Consider the following 16353-nt stretch of genomic DNA (forward strand, 5'->3'; position numbering starts at 1 on the left):
AGTAGAATTGACAGTGTTGCAGTTGATAAGGAGGATGTGCTAGATATTCTGGAGGGTCTGAAAATAGATAAGTCCCCTGGTCCGGATGGGATTTACCCCAGGATTCTCTGGGAGGCAAGAGAAGTGATTGCAGAGCCTCTGGCTCTGATCTTCAGGTCGTCGTTGGCCTCTGGTATAGTACCGGAAGATTGGAGGTTAGCGAATGTTGTCCCATTGTTTAAGAAGGGGAACAGAGACTTCCCCGGGAATTATAAACCGGTGAGTCTCACTTCTGTTGTGGGCAAGGTTTTAGAAAAAATTATTCGGGATAGGATTTATAGTTATTTGGAGAGTAAAGAATTGATTGGAGATAGTCAGCATGGTTTTGTGGCGGGTAGGTCGTGCCTTACTAACCTTATTGAGTTTTTTGAGAAAGTGACCAAAGAGGTGGATGGGGGTAAGGCAGTGGACGTGGTGTATATGGATTTTAGTAAGGCGTTTGATAAGGTTCACCATGGTAGGCTTCTGCAGAAAATGCAGATGTATGGGATTGGGGGTGATCGAGGGAATTGGATCAGGAATTGGCTAGCGGATAGGAGACAGAGGGTGGTGGTTGATGCTAAATATTCATCATGGAGTTCGGTTTCGAGTGGTGTGCCTCAGGGATCTGTTTTGGGGCCACTGCTGTTTGTAATTTTTATTAATGATCTGGATGAGGGTATAGTTGGGTGGATTAGTAAGTTTGCTGATGACACCAAAGTCGGAGGTGTGGTAGATAGTGATGAAGGGTGTCATAGTTTGCAGGAAGACTTAGACAGGTTGCAGAGCTGGGCCGAGAGGTTGCGGATGGAGTTTAATGCGGAGAAGTGTGAGGTAATTCACTTTGGTAGGAATAACAGATGTGTCGCGTATAGGGCTAACGGGAGGACTTTGAATAGTGTGGATGAGCAGAGGGATCTAGGTGTATGTGTACATAGATCCCTGAAAGTTGGGAGTCAAGTAGATAAGGTTGTTAAGAAGGCATACGGTGTCTTGGCGTTTATTGGTAGGGGGATTGAATTTAGGAGTCGCAGCGTCATGTTGCAACTGTACACAACTCTGGTGCGGCCGCACTTGGAGTACTGTGTGCAGTTCTGGTCCCCACATTATAGGAAGGATGTGGAGGCTTTGGAGAGGGTGCAGAGGAGGTTTACCAGGATGTTGCCTGGTATGGAGGGGAGGTCCTATGAGGAGAGGCTGAGGGATTTGGGGTTGTTTTCGCTGGAAAGAAGGCGGCTAAGAGGGGATCTTATTGAAACATATAAGATGATTAGAGGTTTAGATAGGGTGGATAGTAATAGCCTTTTTCCTCTGATGGAGAAATCTAGCACGAGGGGGCATGGCTTTAAATTAAGGGGTGGTAGTTATAGGACGGATGTCAGGGGTAGGTTCTTTACCCAGAGGGTGGTGAGGGATTGGAATGCCCTGCCTGCTGCAGTTGTAAATGCGCCTAGTTTGGGGGCGTTTAAGAGATCCGTGGATAGGTTTATGGACGAGAAGGGATTGGTTTAGGTTAGTGGGTCATTGTTTTGTAACTGGTCGGCGCAACATCGTGGGCCGAAGGGCCTGTGCTGCGCTGTAATGTTCTATGTTCTATGTACTCCGGTTTCCTCCCACAGTCCAAAGATGTGCAGGTTAGGTTGATTGGCCTTGCTAATAAATTGCCCCTTAGTGTCCAGGGTAGCGGTGGTTAGAGGGATTAGTGAGTGTAATATTGCAGGGATATGGGGGTAGGGCCTGGGTGGGATTGTGTTCGGTGCAGACTCGATGCGAACAAAGGGCCTCTTTCTGCACTGCAGGGTTCTATGATTCTATCATTCTAAATATATGGTAATTTTCCAAACTGAACTTCAAATGTTTTCCATAAAAGGTAGATCTAAACATGGTTGGAGAATCTCATGGTAAACCACATTCCTCTGATACATAGCTGCAGTATAAACAAGGTGTGCACCACAATCTTTGTTTCCAAATGTCACAAATCAATGCATCAACAATGATTACTGCACATATTTATGTGAAAGTTGAGACTCTTTAGGCAAAACAAAGGGTATGAATCGTACAAGCATAATGTTTTTAAAGGATTTACTTTGGGCGTAGCAACGCTCACAGTTCACATACCAGCAGAAAACCGTGTTGGGTTTTTCGTCTGAGTTTCACGCGCTCGTCAGGAAGGCGAAAGAGGCAAGTTTTTAACGATTCCTTTTCTTTTATTATGGAGCACAGGGCTGTGCAAGACAGCTCAAGAGAGCTTAGTTCCAGTTCTGAAGATTAGCAGGGTAAATACATGGGGTTACAGGGATAGGCCCTGGATGGGATTGTGGACCACAAACTATAAAAGACCGTGAATGCAGCCCAATCCATCACGCAAACCAGCCTCCCCTCCATCGACTCTGTCTACACTTCCTGCTGCCTAGGCAATGCAGCCAGCACAACTGAGGACCCCACACACCCCGGACATTCTCTCTTCCACCTTCTTCCTTCGGGAAAAAGATACAAAAGTCCGAGGTCTCATACCGACCGACTCAAGAACGGCTTCTTCCCTGCTGCTGTCAGACTTTTGAATGGACCTACCTCGCATTAAGTTGATCCTTCTCTATGCCCTAGCTATGGCTGTAACACTACATTCTGCACTCTCTCGTTTCCTTCTCTATGAAGGGTATGTTTTGTCTGTGTAACGCGCAAGAAACAATACTTTTCACTGTATGTTAATATACGTGACAATAATAAATCAAATCAAAGTGGTCAGTGAAGACTTGATGGACCAAATGGCCTCTTTCTGCACTGCAGGGATTCTATGATTCAACACTGTCCAGTTCCAAACTGGTTTCCTTAATCACATCAAACAGTTCATGCGTGCAGTTATTATTGGCCAACAGCATGAAGCTTGTAGCCAAAATAATTTTGTAACTCAGGGGTTTGCATCAAGTCTCAAACATAATTTCACACCCTCAGCATCCGATTTATATTTGAAAGTGGGCACAACCATATTACGTTCAAGGCAGCTCCCACCAGCAGTTCAACCTCCTCATGGCCAGCGCTACCATGGAACTGCTAATTATCTACCTTTCTTCCATCTGTCTTCCCCCTACACCCTGTGTAATGACTGCTTCTGAGAGGACATTCTGACTGCAATCTTCCAGCAGAATTATTATAATATACCCGTGGGTTGGCAAATTAAACTTTGATTAAAGCAACAAACAAAACTCAAAAAAATTTGTACTTCCTTCTATTTTCCCTACACTTAACCACTAAATTACCTACTCACATTCTCCTTCAAATGCAAATCCTCACTAACTTTTCACAGTGCAGAAGGAGGCCATTCAGCCCATCGAGTCTGCACCGAATACAATCTCACCCTATTCCTGTAACCCCACATATTTACCCTACGAAGCCCCCTGACAATAGGGTCAATTTAACATGGCAATCTACCTCATCCACACATCTTTGGACTGCGGGAGGAGCACCAGAGAAAACCCACACAAACACGAGGAGAACATGCAAACTCCTCACAGACAGTGACCTGAGGCTGGAATTGAGCCCGGGTCCTTGGCGCTGTGAAGCAGCAGTGCTAACCACTATGCTTTTATGCCGTCCCTTGTTCTATTATTTTGCTTTGGTTTAATGTATAATGACTTAACCAGCTTACCTTTCAGAAGAAATGTTCGAATCCTTCATGAATTCTAAAATGTTCTTGAGAATTGGGTATTTGTCTTGGATGGGGACCATTTTAAACTCTTCCATGGACCTGAGTGAAAGTAACCGGAGTCGGCCTTTACCAAAGGCAGGTTTGGGTTTGGAGCTGAAGGGGGAGGGGAGGTCGACGTACGGAGAAACGAGGTTCTCACTGGGCGTTGTGCTCACTGAAGAAGCAGGGCTGTCAGACTGGAGCGGACCAGCGGTATCGAGGTCATCCCTAGGAGCTGCAGCAGCCGGGACGGTTTGCTGGGGCTTCTCTGCCGATGTGCTTGGCGATGCTGCAGTAAGATCCTGAGATAACGTGGGCTCGGTGCTAACATGCTGTGTTGATGGATCAACAACCTTGGCCAGAAGCTCGTTTTGTTCTTGCAATGTTTCAGTCCTCCTAACATCAGACAAAGAGCCAGCCTTTTTTGTTGGAAATGGAGAAAATTTTAGGAGCAAAAGGCTCTTTTCAATCCAGTTTTCATCTACAAAGAAAAATTATTCTTGTCAATAAAGAACAAAGAAAATTACAGCACAGGAATAGGACCTCCGACCCTCCACCGAGCATACTGCCCGACTTAACTAAAACCCCCTACCCTTCCGGGGACTATGTCCCTCTATTCCCATCCTATTCATGTACTTGTCAAGACGCCCGTTAAATGCCACTACCATATCCGCTTCCACTATCCCCCCCTCCCCCCCAGCAGCGAGTTCCTGGCACCCACCACCATTTGTGTAAAAAATCCACCTTGTACATCTTCTTTAAACCTTGCCCCTCGCACCTCAAACCTGTACCCCCTAGTAATTGACTCTTCCACCCTGGGAAAAAGTTACTGCAATATGAAGGTAAACATAGGTTTAAGACAAATGCACTGCTTCTGTGAAGTGGCTTGTTACAAAACCTTTTAAAATTATTTTAGCATTAAATCAAAAATCTACTCCCAAATATCATTCACATGTGCCAACAAATAACACACCGCTTATTGCGCAGGCCAAAGCTAATTGGTTAATCTTTCATTAAAGCATCACTTACGTGTTTAATTTTAGTCAGAAAAAGGCTATTGTAAACCCACAAACATATGAGGCTCCATACCTTATTTCACATCCAACTAGAATATACAGACTACACTGAAAATGATCAGATTTGTCATATGATTTACATATCTTGCATTGATCAAAGATTATGCAAGGCTACTAGATTTCAAATGCTAAGCTATTAGAAATGATAAAATAATTAGGTCTCCCCCTCAGCTGCAACAGAAAACAAATGGAGAGAGAAAGCAATCAAAAGTGTGAAGTAGCATTCAAAATGGCTTCTCACTTCTTCCATCACATAAGAACATAAGAACATAAGAAATAGGAGCAGGAGTAGGCCATCTAGCCCTTCAAGCCTGCCCCGCCATTCAATAAGATCATGGCTGATCTGTCGTGGCTCAGTTCCACATTCCCGCCCTCTCCCCATAACCCTTAATCCCCTCGCTTATCAAGAACCCATCAACCCGCTTCTTAAAAATATTTAGCGAGGCAGCCTCCACCACTTCAACGGGCAGAGAATTCCAGAGATTCACCACCCTTTGAGTGAAGAAGTTCCTCCTCAACTCCGTTCTAAACCGCCCCCCTTTTATCTTGAGGCTGTGCCCCCTAGTCCTACTGTCCTTTTTTGAGCGGGAAGAGTCTTTCCACCTCTATCCTATCCATCCCATTCATCATTCTTATACGTCTCAATGAGATCTCCCCTCATTCTTCTAAACTCTAACGAGTACAAGCCCAGTTTATTCAGCCTCTCCTCATAGCTCAACCCCCTCAACTCCGGTATCAGCCTAGTAAACCTCCTCTGCACTCCCTCCAAGGCCAAAATATCTTTGCGCAGGTGCATTTGTTGTGCAAGATTGCACCATGGGGCACCTAGCATGATGGCACAACGGTGAACACTGCTGATTCACTGCTAGGGACCTGGGTTCAATTCTGGCCTTGGTTGACTGTACTGAGTTTATACGTTCTGCCCATGTCTGCATGGGTTTCCTCTGGGTGCTCTAGTTTCCTCACACAGTCCAAAGATGTAAAGGTCAGGTGGATTGCCCAGGCTAAATTGCCCCTTAGCATTCAAAGATGTGCAACTCAGGTGGATGGGCCAGAATTAATGAAGGGGAGTGGGCTTAGGTAGAGTGCTCTTTTGGAAGCCAACTCAATGGGCCGAATCTGCAACGCAGGGATTCTGTGGTGGTTAACAGATTGCTCCTTACCTTCCAGTTCCTTGACATACAATTAGAGCACCTCAGTCGCAAGAGTCAGACTGAGTGAGGTGTTTCAGTGCACTCCCTCTACAATTCTGTCTAATGTGGTCACACCATCCAAGTAAAACAGACTCTAACCTGTGCTAGGAGTTTCCCAGTTGGCTTGGCATGGGGACCTGGCATATATTTGAAGGTTGATGTGTCCGCTGAGATGACACACACTGATTTTCAGTAGGGTGTAGGTGGGCCCCATCTTAAGAAAGGGTTTGGGGGGGGGGGGGGTTGGTATGCCGGCCAGGGAAGTTTGATCAATGCCCCCTTCTCGCCAAGACCCACCCGCCTCCAAAAATATCTTGAAAACTTCAAGAAGGAAGGAAGTTATCCTTTCGCCTTTAAAATTTAAGGGAGTATAATCCTAGTTTATGTATTATTATATTCATAACAGCCCTTAATGGCAGGTATCATTCTGGTAAATCTATCCTGTATCAATAAATCTTTCCTACAGAGTGGTACCCAGGTCTGCTCTCGGTGCTCCATGTATGGTCTAATCAAGGCTAAGAATAACTTCCATCTCCTTGTATTCTAATTCTCCACATATAAATTATTCCATGTGCCTTAGTTTTTTTTGTACTGCTTCATTATGTTTTAATAATCAGGTATGACCTACCCTTTACAAACCCGTATTGAATTTTCAACACTTGGTTACTCTACCGTTAACTGCAGACTCCAGTAATTTTCTGACAACTGAAGTCAGGATAATTAATACCAGGATAACAGATCTATAGCTGATCAATAACTGATGTCAGGATAATTGATCTAGAAGTGATCAATAATTGATGTTTGTCTCTGTTAACTTTCGTAGATAGCTGAGTGGCAAATCCAAAGGAATGACTTCTGCAGGAGCCTTTGAAGATTATAATTAGGGCTTTTTTGAAGCTCTCACCTGCTGGCTTTAAAATTCTGCAGTGGTAACTATCTGGTTCTTAGATTTGTCAATTCTTAGTGCCATTATTTTGAACATTATTGTTACTTTGTTTTATGTTACTTTGGGTGAGTTGCTGCCCCAATTCCATATTAGTTTCCTTGAGATGTCTGAAATGTTAGCCTCTTCCTTAACCGGATATACCAGCATAAAGTGGTTATTCAGCAAGTACACCATTGCCATTATTGGGAGGAGAATCCCTAACTCTAAACCAGAATGTTTAATAGCAGATCTCTTTATCCAGATCCCATTTGAATACAATGCAGCCGTACAACCATCTGGAAGCTGTTTATCACACGGAAGACCTTTTGTTCAAGTCTCTGGAGAGAATGCTGTGGATGAATTTACTCACTGATATTTTCTGGGTTCATCTTGTTGTCATCTTGCACCTCTTTATCGCTGATCATCATAAGATATTTCTGTTTACGTTCCATCTTGTTTGGGAAAGGTGGGGGCCAAGGAAAGAAAAATGAATCCACTTAAGATCGTGCAATCAATATAGACCAAGTTACTACCTTGACAGGTGCTGGCTTTAGGTTACCTGTCCTAATATCGCCTAAGTGGCCTAATGGGATATTTTGTTTGATAGAGCTCCTGTCAAGGAGCCTTTGAGATATTTTACTGCATTAAAGCTGGTGCAGTTATCCAGGAATAATTTTTTTCAAGATATTTTCACAAATGACAAACACTTTTGTCCAAAGTTTACAAAATATTGCTGAGAAACTCCTTTCACCCTAAAGATCTCTATCTTCATATCTACCCATCTTTCTTAATTACTCATTTAATAATAAACTTCTAAACTTAACAGCTCCTCCCAATCATCAGCAAAGTGATGGCTTAATCATCAACAGGGCTGTCAAGTGGTACCCTCTTCATTAATGCTCAGCTTGGCATTCCAATAGAAGAAATCAGCTCCTGGTCTCCCCTACAAACTTGACTCAATGCAACCCTGACATGGACACATGAGCCAAATGCCAAAGGAGAGGTGAGTTATTCCCCCAGAGCCCCAAGCAGCAAGGTAGCAGTCACCCAGGAATTACCCAACAAATCTGTACCAAAACAAGGTGAATGGGGGGGGTCAAAGGGAAGGCCATCAGTCAAGCTGCCATAAAAGGAGGTTGACCAATGGTCGTAACTGTTGGACATCTTTGCTTCATCAAATGATTTCCCCTCTGTCTCAAGATCAGAAGTGAAGTTATCTGCTAATGATTAAGTTCAAGTCACAACTCTTCCAATTATGCAGCCAACTGTACCAAACTCTTCCTTTAGGGTGGCACAGTGGCGAGCTGCCTCATACTGCCAAGGATGCGGATTCGATTCCCAGCTTGGGTCACACTGTCTGTGTGGAGTTTGCACATTCTCCCCATGTCTGCATGGGTTTCCCCCAGATGCTCCAGTTTCCTCCCACAGCCCAAAGATGTGTAGGTTAGGTTGATTGGTCATGTTAAATTGCCCCTTAGTGTCCCAGGATGTGTGGGTTACAGGGATAAGTGAGGTTATGGGATAGGGCCGGAGTAGGATGCTTTCGGTGCAGAACCGATGAATTATATGGCCTCCTACTGCACTGCAGGGATTCTATGAACCTTCAATGACCAGACAATACCTGGACTGAGTACCTGGTACCATTTGTGCTGCATAAGTGCCAGGCAATGGCCATCTCAAACATGTAGTACAAGCATATGCCCCTGACCTTCAATAGCACTACTAATTGATTCATCCATCACTAAAATATAATGGGATACAAAACAGCTTGAAACATAGAAACTTGAAGCAGGAGTAGGCCATTTGGGCCCTTCGAGTCTACTCTGTCATTCGTTTCGATCATCGAATTCAATATCCTGAATCTCCCCCCTCCCCTTCCATATCTCTTGATCCCTTTGGCCTCAAGAGCTTTATCTAATTTCTTCTTGAAATCAGGCAACATTATGGCCTCAACTACCTTCTGTGGTAGTGAATTCCACACGTTCACAACCCTCTGGGCAAAGAAATTTGTCGTCAACTCAGTTTTAAAAAGTTTACCTCTTATCCTCAAACTATGATCCTTAGTTCTGGACTCCTTGCCATTGGAAATATTCTTTCTGAATCTACCCTGTCTAGCGCTGTTAGAATTTTATAAGTTTCGATGAGATCCCTTCTCACTCTTCTAAACTCCAGTGAATATAATCCTAACCGACTTAGTCTCTCCTCATATGACAGACCTGCTATCCCAGGAATCAGCTTGGTGAACCTTTGCTGTTCTCCCTCTATAGCAAGGACATCCTTCCTTAGATAAGTACACCAAACTGCACACAATATTCCAGATGTGGCCTCACTATCGCTCTGTATAATTACAACAAAACATCCCTATCCTTCCTCTCAAATCCTCTCACCATGAAGGCCATTTGCCACCTTTACTGCCTGCTGTACCTGCGCACTTACTTTCAGCGACTCCAAGATTTTGTTGAGTGTTCACCTTTCTCAATTTCCACTCATTCAAGGAATAATGAATTCAAGTAATCTTCTATGTTCCTCTAGAAATTAATCTCATTGCTTTGCTTTCGTAATAACTGTGTAAACTTCCTTTGCTACTTTTAATGCTTTATAAACGTGCATGCTTCGATCCCTCTGTCCACTACCCTATTTAAATTCTTACTTTCCAAGCAATATGTAACCTCCTTATTCCACCTCACAATTACCAATATTGAAATTAATTCACCATCTATATGCCCATTCTACAAGTTTATTATCATACACTTCATCAGTTTTCCTTAGTTTTAGCTCAAGCCCAGTTTGCTGCCATCCACAAATCTTTCTGATTCCAGTACCAATGCTACTGGAACGCCACTTCCCACCTTTCACCAGTTTGAATAACTACCTTTAACTTCTCCCCTGTTTTATTTCAGACAGCTTGCTACTATTCTGCTACTTATTATCTCACCTGAACCCCACATAGAATCCTATAGTACAGAAGGAGGCCGTTCAGCCCATCGAGTCTGAACCGACCACAATCCACTCAGGCTCTACCCCCACAACCCTATGCATTTACCCTAGCTAGTCCCCCTGACATAAAGAGTCAATTTAACATGGCCAATCCACCTAACCCGCACATCTTTGGACTGTGAGAGGAAACCGGAGCACCCGGAGGAAACACAAAGAACAAAGAACAACACAGCACGGGAAACAGGCCCTTCGGCCCAACGAGCCTGTGCCGCCATCTTAACAATGTATTTTTCCTACACCTCCCTTGACCCGTGTCTATGCTTATGGTACCCCCATTGGAAACCAGATTCAGGGGAGAATAATTTAGGGACAATTTGTTACACCAATCAGCCTAAGAGCACACATGGTGAGAATGTATAAACTCCATACAAGCTCCACTCCAAACTCCTGAGCCGAGAATCAAACCCGGGTCCCTGACGCCGTGAGACAGCGGTGCTAACCACTGTGCCACCATGCACAGACCATGCCACATGGTCTGACTTTGATCATGAGTCTACAATACAGTATCTTGCCGAATGCCTTTGGAAAATTAAATACATCTTATACATTATCCTCATCTACTCTTTGCTGCTTCTTCAAAGTCAGCAGAGATATAAGATAATGAATGACGTTAAAGCAAAATGTCACCTTTTGTTAAACTTACCATCCAGGTCTTCATTCCTTCAGCTAATGCATACACTTCTGCCATGTCTTCACTGAAGCCTGTGGCACCTCCGCTTGTAACTACAGAAACAGGAAAGCACAACAGATTAACACAAATATAAGATACAAAGTCTGTTTGTACCATAGAATCCCTACAGTGCAGAAAGAGGCTATTCTGTTCATCCAGCCAGCACTAACTCTCCAAAAGAACATTTTACCCAGGCCTCCCCCCACCTTATCCCTGAAACCCCACGCAATTACCATGACTAATCTACCTAATCTGCACACCTTTGGACTGTGAGAGGAAACCAGGGCACCTGGAAGAAACCCACGCAGACACGGGAGAATGTGTAAACTCCACGCAGACAGTCACCCGAGGCAGGAATTGAACCCCAGGTCCCTGGCTCTGTGAGGGAGCAGTGCTAACCACTGTGCCATCGTGCCACATTGTTTTCTGTTTAAGTGACAGTTTAAGCTGTTCCATTTATCCCTCAAGAATACAGTGTAACTGAAGCTCCTGGACTGGTTGTTCCACCTGTGGTACACCAGTAATACCTGTAGCTTACAATTGCCTACCACCGATCGCAAAACTCGTTTTAATATCATGTGCTAATTTTGTTCTGATGATCTGGATTGTTATTTCAATAGACCAGTGGACTTTGAATTATAATTTGGCTGAAGCTGCACATGTTAGACTAGATAAGCAAGTCTTCTGGATCAGAATTTCAAATCATATTAATTGCTTATACGAGCACGAATTGTCTCGGGTAAAATTATATTTGTTGTTAGCAATAGATTTAGTACGAGACTTCATGGGTGTAGTTTAGGATTGGCAGTTTGGTCTATGGTAAACACTAAATCCATGCTCAGCAGGAGTGGACTACATTCCATTATCAAATAGGAACCAGTCTTCAACTCCAGCAGGACAACAGATCTGGGCTCCTCTCAATTACATTTATAAACACCAAGGAGACATTTAATAACCAAACAAGAGGCTGTTTCCCCTCACCGATGGGTTGACTAACTCACCAACATGCCTATCTAAAAGGATCCTCGTTTAGAAAGCATGGATTAACTGGTCAAAATTCTGAAATTTATTCCCTCCCTAACAGGACAGTGGATGTATCTACACCATGTGGACTGCAGTGATGAATAAAAAATGCTCGCCGATGGGTTGACTAACTCACCAACATGCCTATCTAAAAGGATCCTCGTTTAGAAAGCATGGATTAACTGGTCAAAATTCTGAAATTTATTCCCTCCCTAACAGGACAGTGGATGTATCTACACCATGTGGACTGCAGTGATGAATAAAAAATGCTCGCCTTGCCAAGGATGCTTACACCCCAAAAAAAATGTTTAAAAAAAACCGGCAGGATGTGGCCAGCCTTTGGCTAAAGAGTTGCAAGCAAAAGAATAGAAACGTAGAGGATAGGAGCAGGGGGAGGCCAAAGGTGTGCAGGTTAGGTTGATTGGCTATGCTAAAAAAAAAATTGCCCCTTAGTGTCCTGGGATGTGTAGGTTAGAGGTATTAGTGGGTAAGTGTGTAGGGATAGGGCCTGGGTGGGATTGTGGTCGGTGCAGACTCGATGGGCCGAAGGGCCTGTTTCTGCACTGTAGGGTTCTATGTTCTATTTAACCTTACTCAATTTTGTCAAAAGGTGAATGTCGGCGTGAAGGAGACTGATTGCTCTTCACCGTGCCACCAGTGCTGAGTGGCAAGCAAAAGCTCAGACATTCCCAAGGCAAAGTGAGAATTGGGATAGGACTGTGCACACCACAGATTACAGAGAATCTTTGATTGCTCAGCTTGACACAATCAATGGAAGAGGGGAGGAGAAATATAGCAATTCTTTAAAACAGGGCTCACGTTAACAGTACACATTCAGTGATCATGAACAGGAAAAGTACAGGATTAAAGAAAAAGAAAACAGCAATTTAATTAAAAAAGCACTTAGAAGTTTCCTTCCCCAATTAGATGTTCAGAATACATTTTAATGCAACCACCTTCTGCATGACAGAGTTAAAACAAATGGAAAACCGAAAAAGTGCCGCGAATCAGTGGAGATATCGAGAGGGAAGAACATTTACATCAGTTGGTTGAGTTTCCTGCCAGTGGAAATTCATAGCACCTTGCACAACATGCGGAAGTCTGGCTGAAACTTGAGCCAATCTAAACCAATCACATTTCCCACAGCAAGGTGAGCACAAACTTGTTCTCCATTAATAGTAAATCCATTATATTTTTCTGGCACACCTTTGTTTTTTTAGAGAAGAATTTAAAAATGGCAACATTCTTTTAGACTACCTGGGTAATATTAAAAAAAAGTTAACTATCTTCTACCCTCTGAGAGAGGACACTTTTATACTCCATTTCACCCTAGAGATCTGCTACTTGGGGTCTGAGAGGATTAGAGCACAAAGGGAGGCCATTCAACCCATTGAGTAATCCAAATAAATCCCACAGCCAGAGGCTGGAAAGGAACATTGGCAAGTGAACAGACAACTAGATGACAAATGGAATAGAATATGGGGAAATGTGATACTATTCACTTCAGTAAGAAAAATTGAAAAGCAGATTTGTCTTTAAGTAGTTAGAAACACTTAACTGTTGGTGCTTAGAGATATTTGGGTCTTAAGAAACATATAGTTTCCATGTAGGCATAACAAGCTATTGGGAGGCAAATGAGATATTGGCCTTTACTCCAAGGGGACTGGAGGATAAGAGCAAGGTTCTACAACAATCTTTCAGGATTTTGGTGATATCATATCTGGGATACTATGAACAGTTTGGATCTCCGTATCTAAGGAAGGATATACTTTTCTTGGAAGTGATTCAGAGGAAGGCCAGCTGATTCCTGGAATGAGAGGGTTTGTCCTGTTGTGAGATATTAAGCAAATTCAGTCTATATACTCTGGCAGTTAAAAGAATGAGAGGTAATCTCATTGCAACTCAAGTATCTAAGGGAGTTTGACAGGACAGATACTGAGAGGCCGCTTCCCTGGTCCCAAGTCTAGGGAGAACAGTCTCAGAGCGAATGATGAGAAGAAATTTCTTCACTCAAAGTTGTGATGGCTGTAAGTGCTTGGTCAATTTAGCCTGAAGTAGATAGATCTTTTGGAGAAAATCAATGATATGGAGATCAGGTGGGAACGTGGAGTCGAGGTTGAAGATTAGCTTTGGTCATACTGAATAGCACAAAAACTCGAGGAAACGTAAGGCCTAATCCTGCTCCTATTTCTAATGTACTTTTGAAGCATAGTCAGTGTTATTTTGCAGGAAAACGCAACAGCCTGTTTGGGTAGAGCAACAATCAGATAATGGCCAGGAAATCTGTTTTGGCTGAGGAATAAATGCTACTGGCCATATTACTGGGAAAACTACCCTGCTCTTACTTGAATAATTCCCTCACAGGAAACAGGCAGGCCTTGTAATTTAACTCCTCATCCGCAAGACTGAGAGTCTGATATTACAGCACTCCATCAGTATGGCACTGGAATATCAGTTGGATTACATGCTCAAGCCTTTCGAATGAGACTTGGTCCAGGGACCTCAGACTGAGAGCATGAGTGTCACTAAGAAACAGCTGAAAGGGAGAACTGAATTGGTGTCCCAGGTCTCAGAGATGGGACTACCATTATGTTTAATTATTTTCTGATCTGGATTCAGAGTCCATAAAAACTGACCAAGTTCTCAGAGGGCAGCCCATTAATTACAGAAAATGGGCTGAACAAAAGTGCAATGAAATCAATAAAGTGTAATTGGAATTACTGCAGTCAAATGTAATTACGCACATACGATAAACTAACAAATGCTGGCATAGCAAACCATATCGACAATGCTAAAGTGAAACAAAATGACGTCATCAATGGCAGTGAAATGGCTACAGATAAAGTTGATGAAACCCAGGAGTCTTTGTAAACTCGATACACCCAACAATGCCATTTCACTAAGAGTCATTGACAACCAAACTGTGCAGGGTGTTGGTCAGACCAACATTCAGGTTCTGGGTTGCCAAAAACCAAAAGGAGATGTTCAAGTGCTGAAGACAGGAGAGAGAGAGAGAATCAGGAAGCATCTTATATGAAGAACCTGGAGGCAACTTACTTATGTAAGATTCAAGTCATGAAGGATGATCACATCCTGACACAACCCAAATTTTGACAGGACAGGAGCTAGAACCAGTCTCCTGGGCAGCTTGTTAACAAAGGCCAGAAGTGTGACACATTCATTGCGTTTCTGTGTAGAAGTTATAGGAGGATCAGTTTAAACTGTTGGATTCCTTTTCTTCTGTAAATACTATTCACAATTTGTGAATGGTAGCCAGCTGCCATTGGGAGGCTCAAGAATCATAGAATCCCTGAAATTCATACATTCCCAGGGATTTATTCTATAATGCAATATATGAACTCAAAATTAAATATACATTTTGCATTAATCTCTACAGACATTTTTTTTAAAAATCAAAAGAAATTACCATAGGTTCTCAGTGCACTGTGAAGGTCAGGGCTGTGGTACATCATGGCAGCAAAGACAGAGTTCACAGCTTGATCAACTTTTGACCCAAGACCAAATCCACCAACCACTTCCGACTTGGCTGACTGTTTCTTGCAAAGGGTGATAAGTTTCTTAATGAGGTCAGACTGAGAGTCAGAGGAATCCTCTTGTGAAGGATCCCAGAGAGCCACCTGAACCAGGAACTTGCGAACATCATTCTTGCTCTATAATACACAGCGGACAAAACGCAAAAGGGTTATTTCCTTCACATATTGGTCACAGAAACACCACTTTCCTTTCCAGATGAGGTAGTAGGAAGTAAACTAAAATTACACGCCGCTTTAAAAAATACAAGTCCGCTTTTAATTTAGTCAAAAACGTTGCAAGATCTTTATCTAGAAGAACAACTCTATAACATATTCCTTCAATGTTTCCTCTGTTATCACTAAACATTCACCTTAAACAGACGCAGTACTTTATGGTAAAAAGTCATATGGAGTCGAAACATTAGCCCTGTTTTCTCTCTCCACAAATGCTGCCAGGCTGCTGAGTTTATCCAGTAGCTTGTGTTTCTATTTCAACAGTTTATGGAATAATTTGTCACCAAGATAAAGAAAACCTATTCAGAAATTTCCACCAGCTGCCTCCAAGATTTGCCACCAAAGCCAAACAATCCTTAACCTCTGCCCACTCTACTCTAAGCCTGAAGTCATCTCTTTCTGGTTTTACCCAACTTTCCACTCTCTCCAGGTCCATTTCAGCTGAACCTAAATCCGACCCAGTCAACCACATTCCCATTGCTGACGGCTCAATTTATCTGCAAGCTTACGGATTGAAAACCCAACAGCCTACAATGTGATCGCAGTCCTATGTCTCAGTGACAAAATATTTCAATCTCAGGACAGAAATTTAAGTTTTACAAATATTGAATTTTTTTTTATCATTCATTCATAGGTCATGGGAGTCACTGGTTGGCCAGTATTTGTTGCCATCCCTAGTTGCCTGGGGGCAGTTGAAGATCAACCATGTCGACGTGGCTCTGGAATCACATCTAGGCCAGACCAGACAAAGACAGCAGATTTTTTTTTATTCATTCATGGGACATGGGCGTCACTGGCTGGCTAAGTGGCTTGGAGTGAACTTGCAAGTGGTGTGCTCATGTATCTGCCCTTGCCATTCTAGATGGAAGTGGTCAAGGGTTTGGAAAGTGCTGTCTAAGGAGCTTTGGTAAATTGCTGCAGTGCATCCTGTAGATGGTACACACTGCTGCTACTGAGCGTCTGAGAGTGGAGGGAGTGGATGTTTATAAATGTGGTGCC

At 43.1% G+C, this 16353-nt stretch overlaps 1 protein-coding gene across 3 annotated transcripts in view; it reads right to left on the reverse strand.

Annotated features, from left to right (window-relative positions):
* Positions 1–16353, reverse strand: part of zzef1 (zinc finger, ZZ-type with EF hand domain 1) — a 242207-nt gene that overhangs the window by 117151 nt on the left and 108703 nt on the right. For all 3 annotated transcript variants that reach the window (XM_080211009.1, XM_080211011.1, XM_080211012.1), the window contains exons 26-29: positions 15015–15258; positions 10538–10617; positions 7268–7349; positions 3665–4184 (exon numbers count right to left, since the gene is read on the reverse strand). In XM_080211009.1, coding sequence (XP_080067135.1) covers positions 3665–4184; positions 7268–7349; positions 10538–10617; positions 15015–15258 — 926 coding nt within the window. The remainder of the gene's footprint in view (positions 1–3664; positions 4185–7267; positions 7350–10537; positions 10618–15014; positions 15259–16353) is intronic.

This window comes from Carcharhinus amblyrhynchos, chromosome 23 (genome assembly GCF_965287045.1).
Source record: "Carcharhinus amblyrhynchos chromosome 23, sCarAmb.v2.hapA, whole genome shotgun sequence".
NCBI lineage: Eukaryota > Metazoa > Chordata > Chondrichthyes > Carcharhiniformes > Carcharhinidae > Carcharhinus > Carcharhinus amblyrhynchos.